This window comes from Phragmites australis, chromosome 17 (assembly GCF_958298935.1).
Source record: "Phragmites australis chromosome 17, lpPhrAust1.1, whole genome shotgun sequence".
In the NCBI taxonomy this organism is placed as follows: domain Eukaryota; kingdom Viridiplantae; phylum Streptophyta; class Magnoliopsida; order Poales; family Poaceae; genus Phragmites; species Phragmites australis.
In genome coordinates, this window is record NC_084937.1 from 20,317,628 (window position 1) to 20,339,923 (window position 22,296).

General features: G+C 48.0%; 4 protein-coding genes and 1 pseudogene across 6 annotated transcripts; 2 read left to right on the top strand and 3 right to left on the bottom strand.

Annotated features, from left to right (window-relative positions):
• Positions 1-1,859: 1,859 nt before the first annotated feature.
• On the bottom strand, positions 1,860-3,810 carry LOC133897814 (NAD(P)H-quinone oxidoreductase subunit L, chloroplastic). The gene is made up of 5 exons (XM_062338644.1): positions 3,562-3,810; positions 3,369-3,443; positions 3,161-3,268; positions 2,976-3,070; positions 1,860-2,162 (listed from the first exon to the last, which is right to left on the bottom strand). The coding sequence occupies exons 1-5, from the start codon at positions 3,721-3,723 to the stop codon at positions 2,033-2,035; spliced, it is 570 nt and encodes a 189-aa protein (XP_062194628.1). The 5' UTR covers positions 3,724-3,810; the 3' UTR covers positions 1,860-2,032.
• Positions 3,811-7,005: 3,195 nt separating this feature from the next.
• Positions 7,006-8,660, top strand: LOC133897583 (uncharacterized). Its single transcript, XM_062338368.1, has 6 exons — positions 7,006-7,205; positions 7,302-7,357; positions 7,467-7,545; positions 7,640-7,778; positions 7,854-7,967; positions 8,076-8,660. The coding sequence occupies exons 1-6, from the start codon at positions 7,024-7,026 to the stop codon at positions 8,265-8,267; spliced, it is 762 nt and encodes a 253-aa protein (XP_062194352.1). The 5' UTR covers positions 7,006-7,023; the 3' UTR covers positions 8,268-8,660.
• Positions 8,661-8,934: 274 nt separating this feature from the next.
• Positions 8,935-12,215, bottom strand: LOC133896953 (pentatricopeptide repeat-containing protein At2g20540-like; annotated as a pseudogene).
• Positions 12,216-15,428: 3,213 nt separating this feature from the next.
• On the top strand, positions 15,429-18,162 carry LOC133897267 (pentatricopeptide repeat-containing protein At5g61400-like). Of its 3 annotated transcripts, none has more exons than XM_062337925.1 (2): positions 15,429-17,247; positions 17,368-18,162. In XM_062337925.1, exons 1-2 carry the CDS (start codon positions 15,567-15,569, stop codon positions 17,466-17,468), a joined length of 1,782 nt encoding a protein of 593 aa, XP_062193909.1. In that variant the 5' UTR covers positions 15,429-15,566; the 3' UTR covers positions 17,469-18,162. The 3 variants fall into 3 exon arrangements, with proteins under 3 accessions (XP_062193909.1, XP_062193908.1, XP_062193907.1); XM_062337924.1 differs by having other exon boundaries at positions 15,430-17,277; XM_062337923.1 differs by having other exon boundaries at positions 15,430-18,162.
• A 124-nt stretch (positions 18,163-18,286) lies between these two features.
• LOC133897268 (fructose-bisphosphate aldolase-lysine N-methyltransferase, chloroplastic-like) lies at positions 18,287-20,626 on the bottom strand. The gene is made up of 6 exons (XM_062337926.1): positions 20,006-20,626; positions 19,874-19,902; positions 19,554-19,765; positions 19,188-19,310; positions 18,652-19,056; positions 18,287-18,561 (listed from the first exon to the last, which is right to left on the bottom strand). The coding sequence occupies exons 1-6, from the start codon at positions 20,485-20,487 to the stop codon at positions 18,349-18,351; spliced, it is 1,464 nt and encodes a 487-aa protein (XP_062193910.1). The 5' UTR covers positions 20,488-20,626; the 3' UTR covers positions 18,287-18,348.
• Positions 20,627-22,296: the final 1,670 nt, after the last annotated feature.

Below are 22,296 nucleotides of genomic sequence, written 5' to 3' on the forward strand. Positions count from 1 at the left end.
ACAAAAACAACTCCATGTTACTACAGGTGTACATATCAAATCTATATCTATGCTAATATAAAAAGCACCAGTTAGGATGATATGAAGTATCTCCAATGTACAACCCTTCATAAGAATTCGTAAATAATATCCAATTTCGGCTACAACCTAGCTTTGTCCATTGCATTGCACAAGCACATAAACAACGCCATGTCACTACATGTCTTACGAATCAAATCTATATCTGTGCTAATATAAAATGCACCAGTTAGTGTGATCCGAAGTATCTCCATCACAACCCTTGATGATCTAAAGGCTCACGTTGCTCCAATGTTCCCGCTCTTCCTACCAAAATACTGGCCCATTTAATTTTTTAAACATGTATTAGATGTACAAAATCAGTTAACTGGCTGACCTTTAAAGTTGAAAATTACTGAGACGACCATTTTGTTTCTATATTGTAAGTCATGTAACAAATTGTACTCGTTGCTATAATCACAATTACTATTATATAGTGCAATTCATATTCTTGGTGAAACACTAAAGGCATGCTCTATGTTACTTATCTATACTAACAATAGAAATGACAACAACAATATGCAAGCTCCAGTTTTCAGCACATAATTTGCATTTGATGCTTTGTGAGAGAGTAAGCAATTGCAAATAGATAATTCAACTACCCATCGAGCAGCTTGGCTGTATAAATGAATCAAGATGCTTTTTGTGCTTTTAACATATTCAAGATTCTGATTAATAGTGCATGTATTGTAATAATATTGAAGCCGGAAACCGTGCAGCAAGAGCGTTATGTCCGGTGTTCCACCTCCGCATGGCCCGACAAAGGTCTTCATCAGCCTCCACTCAGCTACCGTCACACCCCACTACCTCCCCCTGGTTCTTCTATTCCTGACCACATCCGCGTGTCCATGGCTTCACGACGAGCCTTTGGTTGTCAGTGGGGAGGTCTGGCTTGGGCTGGGTGATTACACATTGAGGTTGGCCCTACGCCGATGAGCTTTGCCGTTGTTCTTAACTCTCCTTTGGCAGCTGCCGTCGTGGATCAACAAGTATCAGTTGATAATTCCCGCTTCATCCTCGCCCTCTTAGCTTGGTTGTTTGTTGTCGCTATTTTCAGTGGCCCTGCCCCGGCCCCTCTGGGGCTTTCCTTCCTGTGGAGGGCGTCGAAGGGCGTTGAACTGTGTGGCAACCTAAGAAGATTAATTCTGGATGTCTTTATGCCTGCAGTCATGGCCAACCGCGGGAGTTGGACATTGCCGGGGGTGAACCGGTTGCGTGACCGTTTGTGAAGTGGACTAGTTCATGTCCGATTGAGCACTGGTGATCTTCACTTTTCAGTGCACAACCGGCAAACAGGGTCGCGTAGTGGTTGTTCAAACCGATGATCGGCATCATGCTTCGACGGTGGAGCAATACTCGGCTTGGGAGGCAATGACCGTTATTCCTTTGTTGTGTTGTCTAGTGTTATATCGTGTTGTGCATGTGTGTGCCGTGACTGTAGTTGTTTGTGCTCCATGTCGCTTTCTGTCCCTTATACCCTGATCACTAACTCGCAGAAGTGGGGGTGGTTGCCTGTTCTTGTAATATCGTTTTAATCGAATGGAAATTTTGAGGTAGGCTTGCTCAGCCCTCCGTTGATTCCTCGAAAAGGAAAAATAGTTTAATACCACTGTCTTGCCATAAGACTATAATATACTATATCAGAGACAACACGTTTCTGACTCTGTGACCAGCAGTGTAAAGCTTGAGAAGATCTTCTGCCTACGATGAGTAGTACACTTTGCAGGGCTCTATGCCCATTCACCGTTGGGCGTAATCTTTTCTCAAGCACAAAGTATGCTTCGACGCCTGCATGCGCGTACTGTACAAGAAAAAACGCACGGTTCTTCCCCTTTCTATGCGTGATTTATCACTGCACCCGAGAGTCCAGTCTCCGGAGCACCTGTCCCATGTAGATCGCGATATTGTTTTTCACAGATTCAGGTAAAGAAATGCTGTCCGTGATGCATGCGCCTATACGAGTAGTACATTATTTCTAGGAGTCTATAGGCGGGTATCTGTCCTTGAACAGCGGCGTGCCCTCCTTTGGCTTGGACCAAGGGTACTTCATGGTTGGATCCCTCGGGAACTTCCGGAAGTTGACGAATGGCGCCCAGAACATCAGCCTGCGAAAGCAGATGTATACGTAAACTGAATTCAGTTTTTTTTGTTAGTGTTTGAATCTGAATTCAGTTAGTAGTAGTGCTAGAGGACTAGATTTATATCAAAGTTAAGTCGATAGAGGATGTCATGAGTTTTGAGTTCAATTATCAGGTCAGACAAGCAAAACAACAAGAGCAAATCTGAATTTCCCTGCCCTACCTCGCTGTGTGATAAAAAAAAAACCCCAACACTTTTGATATCTGTGGCTCAATCCTGAGTGTTTGTTTTCTACTGGTCCCGGCCTGCGGAGACACCCGATAATGCAATTGGAACATGTGTTTGTTTTGTACAATTGAAACAGTTGGATCAGGAAAGTGTCAAACCAGATTCTCAGTTAAGCTAGGTGTCTCAATCCCTAAACAGATTACTCCCTAGATATTAGGCTTATTTTTTTAGATCAGTCCTCGAAGCTAAACTTTGATTAAAATTTTCTCACAAAATATATCGTTTGTAGCTACAAAACCTATAGTGTGAAATTATTTTGAATTATGAACTTAATTGTATAATTTTTATACAGTAGATATTTTTGTAAATGCCAATCAAAGTATATAAAATTTGATTTTTTTAAAAAAAATATGTCTATTATTTCTGAACGGAGGGAGTATGTTACAAACAAATGGTCTTCAAAATGACCTTAACGCAATGCCATGTCTAGATTCTTTCTAGCAGTTTGCCTGATTAAGCATTGTTGTATCCATCACATACGATCCATTGATCAATTACGCATTTTGCATTCATGACACCATATCTGTCCGTATAGAGAGGCAAGTACTCACGCGGGGTAGAAGATGTAGGTGAACATGAACTGCAGGTACGTCTCGACGAAGCCGCGCTTGTACCACCTCAACCTCATCCAGTTCATGATCAGCGGCTGCACACCACCAATTCAAAGCACGCGTTACTCAGGGACCCTCCGAATGAACTCGCTTCCAAGCAACAGAGAACAGCTGAGCTCACTCACAGGAGCAACGAGGAAGTACAGGAAGGCGAATACTGCGATCGGCGGCAGGATCGCCAGGAGGTCGATGTCCTCCTCCCCGGTCACGGCCAGGGCCGCCGGCGCCTCAACCTGCGCACAGCATTTGTTCGGGTTCAGTTGTATGTATCCAAGAAAGCTGCAGGATTGAGCTGTGGGATAGTATCGAATTGGGCGAGACTCTCGTACGTACAGCAGCCCAGACGGCGCCCCACTGCAACGCCGCCGCCAGCCTCTGCAGCTGCGAGCTCTCCGCGGTCGGCGCCGGCTGCGCGTTCAAGAAGCAAACAAGAAATCAAGAACATGGATCGGACATCACAGATGGTACAATACAAATTGGAGGTGAGATAGATGGGGATGATGTAGCTAGCTTGCTAGCCATGGACCTTGTCATCGCGGAGGCAGAGGAGCCTCCTGAACATGGCGTTGGAGTTGGCCGAGTGCTGTGGCGATGCCGCGAAGGTTGCTTGCCGTTTGGGTAGCTGAAGGTGGCGAGGCGGCGAGGAGGATGCCGAGGAGAGGAGGCGCCATGAGGCGGTGGTGTCCATTGGTGGCCGCGCCGAGGTTGGCTTTGGAACGGCTTGCGCAGCAGGCGTGGCCGTGGCACGCGCCTTATCTGGATAGGTGTCAGGCGACGGTTTGGGGACACGGAGCCCTGTCCAAGTCCAAACTGGCGGTGAAGATTACGGCCTATCTAAACCGTTGGATTGGGATCCATCCAATGGATGGAGGTACTTGATTTGACTGTCTACCAGGTGAACTTGTTAGTCGAAACCTTTGTGAAACTTAGTTTATGCGTGAAACCTTGTTGAAATCTTCGAAGAATCCGAAACTTTAAACTAGCTACCCCGTTGGTTCAAGTCCTAGTGAGTGGCTAATACTACCTCTCATTACTTATTGTAGTCACCTTAGACCTAATAAACCATAGATCACGTGCTCGATCAAGTCCCAAAAACCATGGTGAAAAATCCTCACAAGTTTCCAAACTCTGGTTCAAATATTTCCTGACCAAAGTTCAGAGGCTTGTGAACTTTCTTGCTGGAACTAACTTCAGCAAGAGATCCGCAGCAGATACTAGCTAACAACAATGTGCTCATTTGTTTAATCGTATCGTCTCATTCTGCTAACATACGCACCTTCCAATGGGTTCATTGCTACTACACAACCAATCCTGAGACGATTTAACAAAGGCGCTCATGTGAACTGAACACTCGCTGACGGACCTGGCTGAGTGAGGAGTGCTATGATGGGAGCAGTGCAAAGTGCAAACACAGAGAGAGCAAGCAACTTTTTTTTTTGGTCGAGTTGATGTGTCAAGCGAGCCCAAGCGTGCAGCCCGCGGCCAGATGCTTCTTCCAAGGAGCAGCAGAGCCTGCCACTCCGCCGGCGCAACATTTACCGATGCGAGGCGCTGCCGGCCATGACGGAGCGTGATCTGACAGACTGACACCTCCAGGTTTGCCGGTCCGCGGGCACGACGTCGTCAGGTGAAAGGACAGCGCGACAATGGGCACTCGAAATCCATTTCCGCCCTTTCATCCCCCACTTCCCCCACTTCCCCCTGGAGCTGAAAAGGCCGGAGCTGCAACAGTCCAATTTTGGCTCCTCTCCTCGTTGCAATGGGCCGCCCGATTCAGCCTCAGATTTCGCCCGGTTCCCTCTCGCCAACTCAGTTTAATGGGCTGACCAAGTTAGCCTGTCGCGCAATTGCGATGGCCCGGCATGGCCCGGCGGGCGAGAATATTCCAGCGGCACGAGAAGAGAGACCCGCTTGTGCGCGGCGAGGGGAAGATCCTTTCGGAATCGGCATCCCGCGCTCCCATTTCTTGGCGTCACGCTGCGCGGGGCTACAGAATTCCAATTTATCTCCCTCCTTGCCGGCCAGCGAGCGACGAGCCGACGACCATCGGGGAGGAGACCGGAGACCCACGCACGGCACGGCGCCGGGCATTGCTTCGTTCTCTCTCTATATATATGGCCTATCTTCGGCGGTAACCTTTACCACTGACTGATAAATTATACGGCTATTTCCTGAGTGATCTATCTTACGGTAAACTTAGTATTGTAGATCCTTAATGTTAAATATTTTTCTCACTTATATAATTTATAAACTATTCATCATCTAGTGACACAAATAAATATTACTAACATGATAAATTAAGTAGTAATTAAATAATAGTTAACTTTCAACATGTTCTTTATTCTTGATAAATAATATTGATATTATAATAAAAAAAAGTAAAAAACGAAAAAAACAATAAAATAAAACTAGTATGATTACCTTAAATAAGAATCAAACTTCACGACTATGTTTCACAAAAGAGTAGATGACAAACATCCAATGTCTCATAAAAAAAAAACTTATTCGGGTATTTCTTGAGGCAAAATCATTAAAGACAATATCGAGATCAATATTGTCCAAGTATTCTTCTCAATGCAGCATATAGCCAAGCCATTCAATCTTTTCTGTGTCATAGTTGACCTCAAATAGTTTTTTCAGTAATTTTAATTTTGAGAAACTTCTTCCAGTTAAAGCTACAGTCACAGATACAATTAAGAGGATCCGATAGGTAATAGAGATATTTGGATAGCAATCTATAGCTGTAACAAACTGAAGAATCTCATGTGCTAACATCAAACCATCTGACAAAGTTACCTACAACACTTTTAGTTTAAAGAAAAAAACATTTAACTCAACATCAGTAAACAACTTGGTTGCTGCTCAAGATTTTCCTATCAAGAAGAAAAAAAAATAAATTAAAACATTACATGAAGAAGCCCACTAATCCTTCGACTTATTCAGAGAAGCCACTTTGGGTTGTTGGAGAATAACACATGCATAATTGCCTAATTTTGACTTTTGACTTGAAAACTACAGCTGTTTCGATTGAGACCTTATTGATAATCGTCAAGTTTAATCACCTTTTAACTGAAACGGTACCCTACCTAAAAGCGTAGGTTTAGGAGCACCAAATACATAAGAGTAGAAAATTACTCACAATCTACAGTGAAGTCGAACGCTACGGATTATTAGTCTCCACGGACAATACATAAGATTCTTGAGCCATCGGGATGCATACTAAGCATTGAGCAGAGCGCAGGCAGGCCGCGTGTATGTGGACGTGTGGTGATTTTTGCGTTCTGGGTCTGACTCATGAGGCAGAGTACCTTTAGGCTGAGCCCCTCACTGGCTTTGGCCCTAGACGGTTGCACCCCCCACCCTGGCCTAGAGTCGGGCCTGCCCGCTCTTTCAGAGGGTGGTAAGGGTGGTACTGCCACCGTGGTTATCCTTACCGCTCTCTGAAAGAGGTAGGCGTTTATTTCTGTAAATCTTGTCATCATGAGTCTATTTATTTAAATATTTAATAAAAATAAAAAAAATAAAAAACTCTCGCCAACTCAGTTTAATGCGCTGACCAAGTTAGCCTGTCGCGCAAATGCCATGGCCCGGTACCGCCCGGCGGGCGAGAATATTCCAGCGGCACGAGAAGAGAGACCCGCTTGTGCGCGCCGAGGGGAAGATCCTTTCGGAATCGGCATCCTGCGCTCCCATTTCTTGGCGTCACGCTGCGCGGGGCTACAGAAGTCCAATTTATCTCCCTCCTTGCCGGCGAGCGATCGACGAGCCGACGACCATCGGGGAGGAGACCGGAGACCCACGCACGGCACGGCGCCGGGCATTGCTTCGTGCTCTCTCTCTCTCTCTCTCTCCGGAGGTGAGACAGGTGACTACCTTGCGACTCAGTTGCAAGTTTAATTTCTTGCCTCCTTGTCTGCATGGCTCAAGAGCATAAATCGATTCTGCTGTTCATCGTCCTGCTAAGCAGAAAAGCACGAGCGCATCGGAGATGGGGGTCGAGAACGACAGGAACCCTTCTTCTGCAGTCTTGGATGGCCTCTACGGAGTGCAGCTTGGGCGCCCATCGCCGCAGCCACAGACTGACGAGGCTCTCCGAACTAGCTATATTGAGTCGTCAGCTTGTGAGCCCCAGAAAGGCGCCGGCAGAACACAGCAAAGGTTGCTGATCCGGTGAGCAAATTTTGCAAACAATGAGCTCAATATCCGCAGCTCAAAGTGTTCCCTGGGCACCAACTAACCACTGACTAATGCCTTTCGTAACTGCAGACGCCTGTGGCAGCAGAGACCCTCGTGCTTGAAGCCCATCCACTGCAGCATTACATGTATGACACTATGACGACTTCTTCCATCAATCAAAAATCAAAGTTTCTGCTACTCCAATGTCTACTTGTGTCCAGCAAAACTTTTTGTCTAACAGTTCACTTCGAGCAGGTGACAAGCATGCCGGTGAAACCATTGCTAACGTTATCACCTCTCTGCCCTTCATTGTTCTTGGACTGCAGACTCCAAGGTAAGGCACCTCCAGAAAGAAGACGCGTCTCTGCTTTGTTTGCTAACAGCTGAGTACACACAGTCTACTAACAAGCCGTGAAAGGATGCTGCAGGAAGAACCTGAACACCGCTATCTACGCAAACTCGCTGGTTGGGGTAGGAATAGCTTCAAGCTTATATCATTCTTCCAAAGGAGAAATCCGAAAATTTCTGCGGTGGGCGGACTACACTATGATTGCTAGCACTACACTGGTAAGTCATATAGACTTTCTATCATTGTTAAACTACCAGACTTTGCACATCATGACCAGCATGTGTTTCACGCAGTGTTTAACGAGAGCACTTAGGAGCGAGAACCCGAGATTACTAATGGCAGCATCAACATTGCTCCTGCCGTTTCAGCCTTTGATAGTTTCCGCTGTCCACACTGGATTGATGGAGGCAAGCAATCTAAAATGACCTTGCATATTTTTCTAGCTAAAAGATACCACATCAACAGTCAGCGGACCAATTTGTTTGGAAATTAAACTAACTATTCATATATGCCAGGTTTCCTTTGCAAGAAGGGCATCAATTGAACCAGAGCTCAGGATGGCACATAACCTGCACAAGATGTCATCTCTGTTGGGAGGCGCGTTGTTTATTGCTGATGATTGCTTCCCAGAGACTCCCTATATCCACGCTGCATGGCATCTTGCTGCCGCGATTGGTATTGGCACATGCAATAAGCTTCTTGAATGACAGTGGAAACGATCCTGCTGGTATAAAAAAAGTAGTTGATTTCAGTTTTATCCAGAAGATATAGTGCATCGCCAATAGCAACTTGTCGACGTTAAAAACAGTAAACGCCACAGGTCTATATTGGAGAGGAGATTGAAATGTTTATCAGAATGATATCAGAAAAGTGCTTTTTAACCTCTCATAAAAGAGTTGTAGGTAAGAAAATTAGATGAACTAGGTGTCTAGGATGGATTATATCTGTATTTCTGCTAGGATTTTGCATTGGTTTTCGATCATTGGGGTGAGCTGCCGTAGATAGCTTCACCACAAAATTAATAAGATGAAACGAGAAGTTTACGATTGGATCAATACTATACTAATCTGTAATTGTTTCTATCAGTCTTTACCTTGTAAGTGCCACAGAAGAATCTAAAACAGTGATAACCTGAAAAGGAGCAACAATGGTGCATAATATCACGGGTTGACCACAAGGCGGTGAAGATTTGCTGCAGACTAATCCTTTTGTCATCTATATCCGAAGCTTTTCCACTACAAAATTCATACATTGCGGTGAGGAAAATGGTGGCTTAACACCCGATGATCACATAATTGCAATGCTCGTTCAATTGCATAGGCTTACTGCATATTGACTTCACGTGAAATCTTGTCACTGATCAATCAGTTGAGCTCATGCTACTACCACCATGCTGGACTGGTTTGGATTCACCCAGGTTCTACCAGCAGGCCTTTCAGCATTTAGTGCAGCCACTCTTTCCCTCACCATCCGAGCCTGCTCCCACTGTCCAACGTTGGCGTACATGTTTGACAACAGCACCAGGTGCCCAGCTGCTTGCTCTGGCTGCAGCTCAATCAATCTATCAGTCACTTCAGCTGCGAGCCCAAGATTACTTCCCTCCTGCACCCGCTCAGGAGTGTACCCCACGAACTCACGTTAGGCTGAAATGGCATTTTCTCCACAAGTTCCAGTGCTTCGTGCAATCGTCTCCCGCGGCAGAGCATGTCAACCATGCATCCGTAGTGCTGTATCTCTGGAGTTATCACATAAGCTCTTTCCATGCTCTCGAAGTATCTCTGTCCATCATCAATCCTCCCTTCATGGCTGCACGCCCGCAGGACCGCGAGCAGCGTGGCACCATCAGGACGCTCCTGCATTCTGTGGAACAAATCCAGTGCCTCTTGGGCACGACCATGCATCGCAAGCCCCGAGATCATAGTTTTCCATGAAACAGTACTCCGCCTTGGCATCTCAAGAAACAAGCGGAGCACATCCTCCACAGCACCACACTTCACATACATATGGATGAGCGCATTGTCCAACAACACCGTCCTCCGCTGCCATCTTTCCCATTCCACGCGAGCATGCACCCACCGCCCAAGCTCTAGGTCACTCAGCTCCGCACATGCTGTCAGCAAGGTAACCATGGTCACCGCGTCATCCTTGACCCGCGCCTTCCTCATCTCCCAGAACAGCTCCACCGCCTCCGCTGCCCTCCCAGCATTCACACACCCACCGATCACCGTCGTCCACGCCACCGCGTCACGCTCAGGCATCTCGCCAAAGAACCGCAGCGCGATGTCCACCTCCCCGCACCGCACGTACGCGACCAGCATGCAGTTCCATGCCGCCACCGTCCTGCCCAGCATTTCGTCGAACACCTTCCAGCATCCCCAAGCCGCCCAGCCGCCCGGCCGCCGCGTACACGTCCATGAGGCTCGTCATCACGCGCCGGCCGGACGACGCGAGCACCCCGCCCGCGAGCCCGCGCGTGTGGAGGGCGCGGCCGTGGTTGAGCGCCCCGGCGCCAACAGCAGCTAGCGCGGCGAGGGTGGAGAAGGAGAATGCGTTGGGCCGTAGCCCGTGTGTCACGTCTAAAAATGATAAATCATAATTAAGCATCACTTAATCATTATCGTATATGTTATCACCTATATTATTACGTAATTATTCGACAAATTTAGTTCAAATATGTTTCAAATACACTAAAAATGGTTTAGAGCTTCTTAGAAAAGTCATAGATTTTTTGGAGAACAAAGAGAATAGAAAACGGGAATACTTATAAAGATTTAGCATAAAACCCTTCTCGTGATCGGATCGAAATCATCCGTGGTCTGACCGTCAGGTGGCAGCCATCACATGTGCTTGCTGTGGTTTGATCGGTGCCCTACACGGTCCGATCGTCAACACACAGAGGCTCGACTTAAGGTGGTCGGTTGACTCTCTCACTCTCTCATTTGCTCTCTCACTCTTTCGATTCATTTGTCGTCGTGTTCGAGGGCCGGAGATCGGAAGAAGGGACTCTCACGAGCAACCGAAGGACTTCCCCAAGCGTCTCTCCCTCTTCTCCTTTGTCAAAGACCCGCCATGCACCTTAAGCTCCACCACCACCCCGAGAGTCGATTCGCAAATTAAAGCTTTCTCAAAGTAAACTCATCCGCTAGAAAGCTTCAATGCACTAAGGTGAGGTTTCCCCTATCTTTTTTCGTTGTTTTCAAGCTCGATTCGACCCCCGTGTCATTTAGGCCCAAAACTCAACCTAGCCTAGGTCCAATCAATGGGGGCATTTTGAGTTTATCTCAGTGAAGGTAGTCCAATTCACTTTAAACACTTCACTAGTTTCATAGAGCATTTAGGTACTCTCTGTGATCCAGAGTCTCACGGGAGCTCTCGCCGATAACCACACAAGGGTGTTGCTGGCAAGGCATAGCGGTCTGACCGCCGCTAAGGCCGGTCTGACCGTCAGTTGGGACCGGAAGGTCCAAAGTGAGGGCTCTATACATAGGTCAGACCGCCGCTAGGCCGATCTGACCTTTGGTGGGCGGACTGATCGCCAGATCAATGTCGGTTTAACCGCCAGTCCAAAAAACTCTTTGCTGGCCACTAGTCTAACTACCACCCCAGGGCCGGTCTGACCGTCAGCCACTGAAAGCTTGGTGCACTTTAAATTGGCTTATCCAGGGTTTCACGGTTTGAATCCCTAGTCCCTTAGCGGTCTTTTACGAATGTTTTTGAGTCTCTGTGCTCCACTATTACTTGAGCATGTATTTTATGCATCATTTTTGTATTATTCATTTATTTATGCATCGCACTCATGTTTCTTTTAGAGAGCATCGATGCGACAGTTCAGACGAGCGAGGGCAACACCGAGGCACCCTACTTCTGTGAATTCTGTGAGGGTAGCATCAGGTAGCCAACAGAGCAACAAGGTAAGCATCTAAGCAACAAGGCATATGGCTCTATCCTCCTTTTATTGTCTATAGCTTTAGCTTTCGCTGCGTAGTTTCTTTTGTTGGTTAGGAGTTGAGTGGGTTTTAGTCTCCTCCTAACTCTCTTTTGCTGTAAATTATAATAACTTGGTAGTGCTTAAGAACTTGTAATGTAATGTAATGTAATGTAATGTTAATTACTTGTTATTTCTTAATGTAATGTATGTTTTCCAATCTTGGATATAAAACACGTGTCAGGACTATCAGGATGATATTCTGGTTAATCATCGAAGTTGTGATTATGAATATGATCTTTTTGGTGATTAATTAAAATATTATTTGGACGGTTCCCCCACACCGTGGTGGCCCACGAGGCGGGAGAAGAGCGCGAGCAAGGCTCAGGGCGTGGTGCCCGATGTGGTGGCAGCGCGGAGGAGGACTTGCAAGGGTCGGGAACGGGGAAGAGAGGAGGAACAGGGACTCAGCGCGGGGGAGGTCGGCAGCAGGGACGGCAAGAGAGAGGAGCTTGGTGAGTAGGAAGCACATGCAGGTGAAGCCGTTGAGGAGGAGCTGCGCATGCAGCTGGTCGAGGCCGCAGCGAGCGGTGGAGGGGGAGGGGGAGCACATGTGGCGGAGGTGCTGCGTGAGGAGGTAGATGCGCTGCTGCTGCGCGCGGGAGTAGGGGATGTGAGGTGGCAGGTTGGGCGGGAGCAACGCAGCATGGTGAGGGGGGTCGCCCGGCATGTCTCGCCCGGCTGCTTCTAGCTCGGTGGTCGTCTTCCAATGCACGGTAATGATAGTACAAGTGAAGCACAACACCTTCGTCTGTTGGGATTGGGAAAACCGATCATTTGGAAGTTGGAACTCCAAGGATGCGGCTTTTCAGGATTTGCAAAACATTTCTGACGGAGGGTGAACTCCTCAAGCGGGGATCCGGAGGGACCCCCTTTGAGATTCGGTTGGGGGGATGATTCTGAATCCGTTTTGCGGGTGAAATAAATGGGCGTAAATGAGATGCAGGTGGAATGGAATGATCGAATGCAGTAAGTAGTAAATGCTCAGGGGATTTTTAGACAGGTTCGGGCCGCACTGAGCATAACACCCTACTCCTGTGTGTATGCTATAAATGCTCTGAGAATGTCTCTCTGAGTGTTTGTTGGGTTACAAGAATATTTGTCTAGTCTAGAGCTTCGTGTTCCTTATTCTTCGGTGCTCGTCCGGCTTCAAGACTTGAGCCGAACTGAAACCTTGCTGTCTGAACCTGACTCAGTCTTCCTCGTTCTTCTCCGGGGAGCCCGCCCAGCTTAAATACCCACCGGGGCGGTAGCGTGCCCAGAAAGGATGGTGCGAGTTTCAAGGCACCATAAATGGAAAGCAACTATCATGGGCTGCTGCGCGAGGTGACGGGGAGAGTTGAAAACGCGCCCCGTCCGGTCTTGTTCGCCATCATGCCGTTCTTCAACGGGCGCCACAGGGAGGGCCACTGGGCAGCCACCGAGCAGCCCGGCGTGCCCACCCGGTTAGAGCAAGCCTGACACAACAGGGCGGTAGACGGTGCGCTTTGGGCTTCGTGATGTTATCCCGAGGCGCGCCGGATACCGCGCGATGGGATCTGTGCATTAAATATCCCCACGCCTCCCTGCCAGGCCATGGCAGGGACTGACAGCGAGCGTGGGAGGTCAGTTGGAAGTGATAGACCACACACCCTCTTAAATGCAGCATCGAGCCTCTCACCAGCTAACACCTCACCGCTTGACCCCTGTGGGGGCCACCGGCGAAGGACTTCTCAGGCCCTCGGGGAACCGAGTGCTCGGGGGGCCACTGTTCGCCGCCCCGAGCACTCTCTCCCGGATATGCCCCTTCTTGGTCCTCGAGGAACCGAGTGCTCGGGGACTACTGTTCACGGCCCCGAGCACTCTCTCCCGGAACTGGCTGTTATGGTTCTCGGGGAACCGAGTGCTCGGGGGCTACTGTTCACGGCCCCGGGCACTCTCTCCTGAAACTGACTTCCCTTGGGTCCTCGGGGAACTCGGATGCTCGGGGGCCACTGTTCACAACCCCGAGCACCCTCTTCCCGGTACTTGGCTTTTTTTGTTATCGGGGGACTTGAGTGCTTGGGGGCCACTATTCGCGGCCTCGAGCACTCTTTTTCCGACACTTGGTCTTCTCGGGTCATCGGGGAACTCGGGTACTCGGGGACCACTGTTCATGGCCCCGAGCATCCTCTCCCGGAACTTGGTCTTCTCGTCCATCGGGTCGTGGGAGGGCACCACGTGGCACTCTGCTGTTCTGGCCTCGGGACTCGGGGACCCCTGGTTCCTGTGTTACTGACAATTTCTATTGTAATCCAGGATTTGCAAATCATTTATCAAAAGTTTTCAAATGACCATGTGAACGTGCGGACGCCGATAAGTTTAGAAGAGAGGTTAGGATTCGAGGTTCATTGGTAACCACAAAGGTTAGAGGGAGACTAGCGGTGGCAGTGCGGCAAGGCAACGACGGTGGCACTATAGCCTCGGGCAGTGGGCGGGGTTGGTGGTGGGGGCGATGAAAATGGAGCGGTTAGTGCGGCGACCGACGGTGGGAGTGGATCTGGCGGCGGGAGAGCAACCGGAGATCGCAAGAGGCAAGCGGCACAGGGCAACCAAGCGCAATATGTTGTTACGAAGAGAGAAAGAGACTAAGAGGTGGACATTAGGAGGTTAAAGATGGCTGTGAGCCGTTAAATGGGTATCTAACAATTCACAGATATCACTTGTAAAAATGGAAAAAAATAAACACCTAAAATATAGTATTTTCCTATGTACATAGGATTTGTCACTAGTATAGTAACATGCCGTTTCGTCTTACTGTCTCTTAAACCAAAATCCAGACCAAAATGCTTTGGTTGGCCGAAGGTGCTGTGGAGCACCCAGCCCGCCCCCGGGCTTGAACCTTGATGTCCCTCTTTCTCAAGTGAACGAGAGAGCGTGTGGAATTTTCTAAAATAAAAGGGACCAAAGCGCACTTCATTGCATGTACATCTCGGTAGTCAATATCTCTACAATTTTTCTAAACACTAATATAACTCATAAATGTAAGTGCACGTTCACACCATCATACACGTACTCACAACGTCTACTGAAGATTAGATATATAAAGCTTGGAGATTAACGAAATATCTATAGACATCTTGCTGTCAATGGGTACATCGTCTACCACTAAAAAAATCATCTTAGTAAGAAACAAAGAGGTAGAGGTACAACTACCTTCATTAATCATCAAGTCGGAGGTTGTTGTCAAAGATGAACACTTTTGTTTGGTACTGCGCCGAAAACTTCCCGGTTTCCTCGACCAATGATTAAGGCTGGCAACGGGTCAGGTTCTCACGGGTTTTAGACCATGCGGGGGTGAGAACGGGTGTAAAATTTGTCCCACGGGGGTCGTGGGTCGGAGATCCGATAAGTATTTGAGTCACGGAGGCAGTTTTTCACCCGCAAGCCCTTGATAACGGTCCACATTGTCGGCCTAGTTGGCCCAGCCGCCACTCCACCCACTAACCCTGGCCCATGCCTGGCTCTCGGCTCCTGCTGCCACTCCCACCTGTTCCCCCGCCTTGGTGCCATGCCACCGTCCACGAGTCCCTATCAAGTTCAGGGGCGGGGATGAATTCTCACTCGTTACAAGTTTTAGATCGAATCGGATTTCACGTATCTAGTTTTGAATTAGGTTTGTTCTCGCTGCACCCGATCCATTTCTAGGCCTAACAATGATTTGTTTCCTATCAAGTTGAAACAAATTTTTTTCTCGGATTCCAAAGAGACGGTAAATATATCCGAGGTAGGACTATGGGCCAGTTTGGTTCCTTCGCGAGCTTGGGCTCGCTTGCGATAGCAAGGGAAAAGCTTGCCGGTCAAGGCCTCGACGAGAGCTTGCCAGGATCCAAACGTCCGGTCCAGCCACCTCCAGTTCCTTGCTCAGCTAGGCGAGGCCGCCCAAGCTCGTCTGATTAGCTGAAACGATGCTCATTGCTCCTGACGTCATCAGATATTGAGATGGTTGAACAAACCCCGTAGTCAATTACGGCAGATTTGCCGCCGCCTCAATGCCAACCCCATGCCGCCTTCCTCCCCATCGCTCCGCTTCCTCCTCTCCTCCCGCCGCCACCCCGTCGCTCCGCAACACCACGGCCTCCGCCGCCACAGCCTCTCCGCCTCCGCCTCCGCGCCCGCCGCCGCCGCCCCGCCTCCCTCCCGCGACCGCGCCGCGCGCCTCGCCGCCGCCGTCCATGGTGCAGCCGCGGCCAAGAACTTCGGGCACGCCATCCGTTTGACGAAGTCACTCATCCAGGCCTCTTCCCCCAGCCCGCGCCCCGTAGCTGGCGCCGGCGCCAGCGCCTTCGCCGCGCTCGCGTCCACCTCCAGCTGCCCCGCCCCCGCGCTCGGCGTGCTCGTCATCGCCCTCTCCCAGATGGCGCTGCTCGACGAGGCGCTGTCCATCTTCCGTCGCCTGCGGACACTGCCGTCGCTGCCGGCGTGCAACGCGGTTCTGGACGGCCTCGTCAAGGCCCGCAGGTTCAGGTGCGTCTGGGAGATGTTCGACGAAATGCTTAGCCGGGGGATGTTTCCCAGTGTGGTCACGTACAATACGCTCATCAATGCGTGCCGGCATCAGGGTGCTGTGGAGAAGGCTTGGGAGGTGTGGCATCAGATGGTGGCGAGACGGATTGATCCGAATGTGGTCACCTACACGACGATGATATGTGCACTTTGTGAAGAGGGCTGCATCGGTGAGGCTGAGCGGCTGTTTGTCACGATGAAGGAAGCAGGGATGCAGCCTAATCTATACACATACAATGTGCTGATGAGCAGCCACTGTCAGACAGATGATGTCGACCGTGCATTTGCGCTGTACCAGGAATTGCTGAAGAGTGGCCTTATTCCAAATGCTATTATCTTTACAACGCTGATTGACGGTTTCTGCAACGTGAAGAGGTTCAGTGAAGCAAAAAAGATGTTTCTTGACATGCCCAGGTTTGGGGTTGCTCCTACTGTGCCTGTGTACAACAGTTTGATGGATGGAGCTTTCATGTCTGGAAATGCTCGAGAAGCATTAGCAGTTTATCAGGAGATGACTCGCCTATGGTTGTGCCCGGATGAATTCACCTGCAGCATAGTTGTAAGAGGGCTTTGTGATGGAGGGCAAGTGCAGGTAGCGACCAGGTTTCTTGAAGGAGTGCGGCAATCTGGTGCTAATCTGAATGCTGCTGCTTACAATGCACTAATTGATGAGTATTGCAAGGATGGAAATTTGGAGGAAGCCCTAGCAACTTGCACAAGAATGACCGAGGTTGGAATTGAGCCCAATGTGGTGACATACTCCTCTTTGATAGATGGGCATTCGAAGATAGGGAAGATGGAAAAAGCAACTGCTATATACACAGAGATGGTAGCTAAAGGGATTGAACCTAATGTGGTGACTTACACGGCTCTTATTAATGGCCATGCCAAGAATGGTGACATAGATGCTGCTTTTCGGTTACAGAAGGAGATGGTAGAGAAAAGCATTTCTCCCAATGCGATCACAGTGTCAGCTCTTGTTGATGGTCTGTGCAGAGAGAGTAGGGTTCAGGACGCAGTCAGGTTAGTCATGGAGTACTCAGGGAACAATAAGTATGATCATCGTCATTCTTTTTTGTCAAACTCTGCAACTGTGGAAGATCATTCAGTTCCAAACGTTGTGACGTATATGACCTTGATATATGGTCTCTATATAGATGGCCAATACAATGAAGCTGGTAAGATCTTCTGTTGCATGAGAGAATCAGGTATGGTGCCTGATAGCTTCACTTACACACTACTGATTCGTGGGCAGTGCATGCTTGGTTATGTCTTGAATGCCATGATGCTCTATGCAGATATGATGAAGATAGGTGTTAAACCCAAGAAATACATGATAGTCTGCCCTGAGATTTGGTCATCAGAACCACCAAATGGCCTCAGAACTGTTGAAAGTTAAGTTTTGGTTTTCAACTGTAGACTCAAGGCTTCAACGCAGTTCAACACAGGTCAGTTCACAGATTGTGAAACCTAGTGGCTTGTCAGTTATCAGTATGACGGACCATGCTGCTACATCTTGGGAAACATTGAAGGCTCACCATCTCAAAAACCCTCTGCTTATGAGCTTCAGAGGTGGAATATTCAGATAAAGTCAAGCTGACTCTCAAGGCAATTGAAGCCCACCCAATTTGGCTTTGGTTAGCATCATACTACCAGCTCTGTGAATGAAAGAACACTCACGTTCCCTATTATATGGTCAATGAAATGCTGATTAATAGGAACGGCAGAAGATGAATGTGATGAACAGAGACTTAGAGTTGAAGCCAGATTGTAGCAAAGGACAAATATGCTACCCATCACGCTGAACTATAATAGCGCCGGTTGATAATTCTGGGACTAGCATGCTTTTACTCTACTCTCCAGCAGGGATAGGGATAGCTGTGGTCTGGTCAGCCCGTCAGAGGGATGTAGTGTAGATGCAAGTATGCAACATACGCTGCACTCGGAGTGCAATTGACTATATGGTCCATAGCACCTTTATAGATATTGTACAGCTTTACTGGCAATATTCAAATTTGTTGCCGGATGTGCTAGTGAGAAGATGTTCAATTTGTATTTTGGTGAATATTTTTACAACTATTCACCTGATATAACTATGATGATCATGTATTCTTTTGAATGTTGATCAGTTGATGATGATTCAATTTTTTCAAACTTTTTTTACTGATTATGTCACAGAAGTGTGCATACCATTTTACCATGCAATGCTTGTTAACAGTGTTAAGAAGGCATTTCTTCATTAGCTCTGTAGGACAAATAGCGCTACAAAAAAACAATCTCTACGATTCCCAAAAAATAATTTCACCATTGTCACCGACAAAACCGAGATCCTTGAGTCTTCTTTCCTGGTAGTACTCAAGGCCATCCAATTCTTCCTCCCTCTGTTTAAAAATATCATCAATCTGCTGTAGTACTTTCTTTTCACCGGCTCTTACTCCAATTGCAATTTTAAGTCTTGGCTGCAAATTTTCTCTTTCCAATAGTTCTTCGTCCTGAATATTCCATACATGTTTCATAAGATTAATCAGTAGATAACAAAAAGACGAAGGAATGGAATAACAATATCCAGTTAATAGGCAAACCTCTTGTACTGTGGTGTGATAGGCAGCAAGGGCAGATTTGCAGGCATCTCGGATGACCTGACATATTGATTCCTCATTGTCAGGACTCACTGGCAGTTCAAGGTGGCCCCAAACTGAGTTCCTAAAGAGTGCTTCCAAGAGAAATGCATCTGATCCACCAATGCAAAGTAATCGCAGGTAAGGAACCATTTGAGGAGGAAGGGGTTCGTCAAGGACAATATCGAAATATGCAGTCTCTCCCAGGCCGTTTAACTCTGCAATGTCAAGCTTGTCTCCATAAAATGGATCAGATTCAGATATCTCCAGAGTCACGGTATATGAATCCCTTGATGGATTTGATTCAACGAACCCGTAGTCAAGTGCTAATTCAGAATTACTCTTGTCCAGGTCGTACTGAATATATATCTGTCAATGTAAAGCTCAGTTATAAATTGCACATATCTAGCTTATCACCTGAGACATCCAATATGGTCTATATATGATGAAAGCCACATGAACACAGCATCTAGTGTAGAAAAATAGAACTTCAAATGTACCTGTTCTCCAGATTTAACATTCACTGGTGTACGCAAAGAGAACATGACTTCCCTACCAAAAAGCCCCTTTCCTTTGATCTCCCAACTAGACCCTTCTGAGGTAATATCAGGACTGTGATTAACCTGATTTGGCAAGGCAGCAAAACTATTGTAAAAAATGCATTCTCAATCTTCGAAGGAACTCTCCTACGAAAAATATTCCATCTTCTGACACGGTACATTCCCAATCACATAAATTATAAAAAATGCATTCCCAATCTTAATCACAGAAATTACAGGAATGCACATCGCAACAGCAAGTAGGTTCGCAGCCTGTTGGACTAGAAATTAGAAAATGTTGACATGGCTTGCATTTTGAGAACATACCAGATCAGCAAACGGTATGAGAGCAAGCTTATCTCCACCGAGCCCTGGAAACACCCTTGATCTGAGTATTCCAAATGCCCATAAGAAATCATCAAATGTTATGGTACCAGGGAAAAGGTCTTTGTTCGCGCTTATGATCTCAGCTTCAACACTATCGAATTCACTCTGCACATAATCTTTCACACCCACTGTTGTGCCCAGTAACTGTGTTCCTGCAAGTGACAGAAGTAGCGTAAAAGTTACTATGCAAGCAACAAATCCACCAAACAATTGCAGACGACCAAAAGAAAAGGCGCGGGTTTTTCTCATTGCACACTCACCTTGTATCTCCAGGAGCTCTTCTTCTGACCTGCACTGGAGGCACGAAGCAACCACTCAACGTGAGGTCCATAGCAACAGCACAGAAGCATTTCGGCAGAAACATGGAGAACCGTTAGGGTCAGTTCACTCACCAGAAGATGGTGGAGTCGGTCTGGCGCGGGAGGATGGCGAGGTAGGGCGCCCACGGCGAGTCTGCCCCGCGCGCAGCCTCACGGAGCAGGAGCAGCGCGACGGTGACCCACGGCCGCAGGTCCCTGCCGCCGCAGGCGCGGCCGATGTCGGATGCCGAGACGGCGTCGGCGTCCATCCAGAGCTTCTTGGGCACCTCCGCGACGACCTCCCCGCGCGGCAGGTCCCGCGCCGCCACGAGACCAAGGCCCTCCAGCACGGCGGCCGGAAGAGCCTTTCCCTCGCCCGAGCCGTGGGATGAGAGCCAGCGCCGGAAGTCCTGCAGCGCGGACGCTGCCGCGGTGGTGTTGGCTGCCGCGCGTGGGAGCAGGCCGCGGGGCATCGGCGGCCTCGTGGGCAGGCGAAAGCGAGGAGGAGACGAACGGAGGGAGAGCGGGCGGTGATGCGGGGGGAGAAGGTGGCGGTGGGGGTGGAGCGTGGCCATGGCGCGGTGGCGCGCTGGCAGGAGACGGAGCCGGGACTCGAGAGGGATCCGCTGCGGCGGAGGGGATAGAAGGTTTGGACGACCAACCACGGCCGTTGGTTTCGTTTTTTCTGGCGGGAGTGGATACGTTAGCGATGGACGCAGTTCAGGGATTGGTAGAGCAGTTTTTTAATTAGAATTAGAGAAATTTTACTAAATAGTAGGTTTTAGTTTTAAGTTCTTTAAGTGGATTCCATATAAATGATTCTGTGAAATGAATTAAAAGCTGAGAGCTGAAAAAATACTTTCTCCTGATTCACTTTTCGCATAGAATCATTTCATCCATATAGTTTATTACTGAGAATCACTATAAAATCACTTTTAGCCACAAAATCACTTTTTTTAGAGAATTATTCTCCACAAATTTGAATCAGTGAGAACTCTAACAAACAGACCCTTAACTGCAAGCTCGCTGGAAAGCAAATTCTATAAGATTCTATTTAAAAAAAAATTCTCGTGAGATCTTATCCACATCATCTATCTCATGATCTAATAGTTGAATTGAAAAATAGAGAAAGAGAATAAATATATATCATTATAAGATAAATAGTTATTTATAGAACATAATTATATAGAATTTGTTTCCTGCTCGCTGACCTATCATCTGATGTAGTAATTGTATGGAGAGCGACGCTGTCACTGATACGTGGACACACCTCTCGGTGGGCCCTACACGTACACGTCACGTGTGCAGTTAGTAGGATGTCTGGGAGCTAGCGCTAAGCCTCTCAGTCCCAGGCCGCGCCGAATGCGTTTCCACAGCAGCGAACGACGAAGCTATCTCGAATCGGCGCAGCTCGTTTGATCATGGAAACAGAGAGCAAGATGCCGGTGGATGCTTGGAAGAAATCGGGCGAATCAAGGGCAGAGATTTGGCCGATCATGTCTGATATTCGGGAGCTCAGCAGGATTTTTGCTTCTTTTGATTTTAGTTTTACGCGCAGACATTGCAACTCTGCGGCGCATTTGTTTGCCAAGCAAGCTTCCTGTGATTTGCACAGGTGTTTGTGGCTTAGTGAGGCACCTGACTTCTTGCAAGTTTTGTTGCAGTGAGATTGTTAACCCTCCTTGTAATCCTGCTGTGATTTAATGAAAGTGATCCCGTCTAAAAAAAGTTCCACAAATTAGCTCAGCGTGGCAGGTGATTATAGGCAGACGATCAGCTCCTGATGGAACAAATCGCTCCTGCAGAGTTAGTACTTTCGTTCTTATTTTTTTTTTTATCACACTTCATATTCTTTAGGCGACTGAAATTTCGGAAGTGACTCAATTAACAATGTAAACAGAATGGCGTCGGAGAAGAAGAATGAGCGACGACAAGGTTAGGAGAAGGGGATAGGATTCGGTGGATTCACCAGGTGCCAGACTTAAAAAGGGATGCCCGGGGAGGCGACCAATAGTGAGCGACAAAGTGGCAGTGCGGCAAGGTATGGATGACGGCGGCATCGGTGCAACCAAGCTGCAAGAAAATGCGGAAACAAGTGGTTAGCAAGGTAGGAGAACTTGGATTCGACGGCGAAACATGGAAACAAGTGGTTAGCGAGACCGGAGTGATGATCGCAAATCTGACAGCCCGGACAGGGGAGCGAGCGATGACAGCAGGATGAAGAACGGTGCTAAAGAAAACGTCAGGAGGATGCAGATGACCTTGTGACCGATGGATTCGTATCCTAAGGCTACGAACGTCGAGTGAGAGAACTCTTATTTTCAGCTAATTGACATATAGCACCTCCTCTACAACTTTTGCAATTCAGTTCAAATCGGAACTCA

Coding starts and splice junctions, on each gene's coding strand:
- LOC133897814 (XM_062338644.1), bottom strand. CDS start 3,723: ATGGACACCACCGCCTCATGGCGCCTCCTCTCCTCGGCATCCTCCTCG. Junction 3,444..3,561: donor TCTGCCTCCGCGATGACAAG/GTCCATGGCTAG, acceptor TTGAACGCGCAG/CCGGCGCCGACCGCGGAGAG. Junction 3,071..3,160: donor TGTACTTCCTCGTTGCTCCT/GTGAGTGAGCTC, acceptor GGTGGTGTGCAG/CCGCTGATCATGAACTGGAT.
- LOC133897583 (XM_062338368.1), top strand. CDS start 7,024: ATGGGGGTCGAGAACGACAGGAACCCTTCTTCTGCAGTCTTGGATGGC. Junction 7,206..7,301: donor CAGCAAAGGTTGCTGATCCG/GTGAGCAAATTT, acceptor TCGTAACTGCAG/ACGCCTGTGGCAGCAGAGAC. Junction 7,546..7,639: donor CTTGGACTGCAGACTCCAAG/GTAAGGCACCTC, acceptor AGGATGCTGCAG/GAAGAACCTGAACACCGCTA.
- LOC133897267 (XM_062337923.1), top strand. CDS start 15,567: ATGCCGCCTTCCTCCCCATCGCTCCGCTTCCTCCTCTCCTCCCGCCGC.
- LOC133897268 (XM_062337926.1), bottom strand. CDS start 20,487: ATGGCCACGCTCCACCCCCACCGCCACCTTCTCCCCCCGCATCACCGC. Junction 19,766..19,873: donor AGAGCTCCTGGAGATACAAG/GTGAGTGTGCAA, acceptor TGTCACTTGCAG/GAACACAGTTACTGGGCACA. Junction 19,057..19,187: donor ATGTTAAATCTGGAGAACAG/GTACATTTGAAG, acceptor TTACATTGACAG/ATATATATTCAGTACGACCT.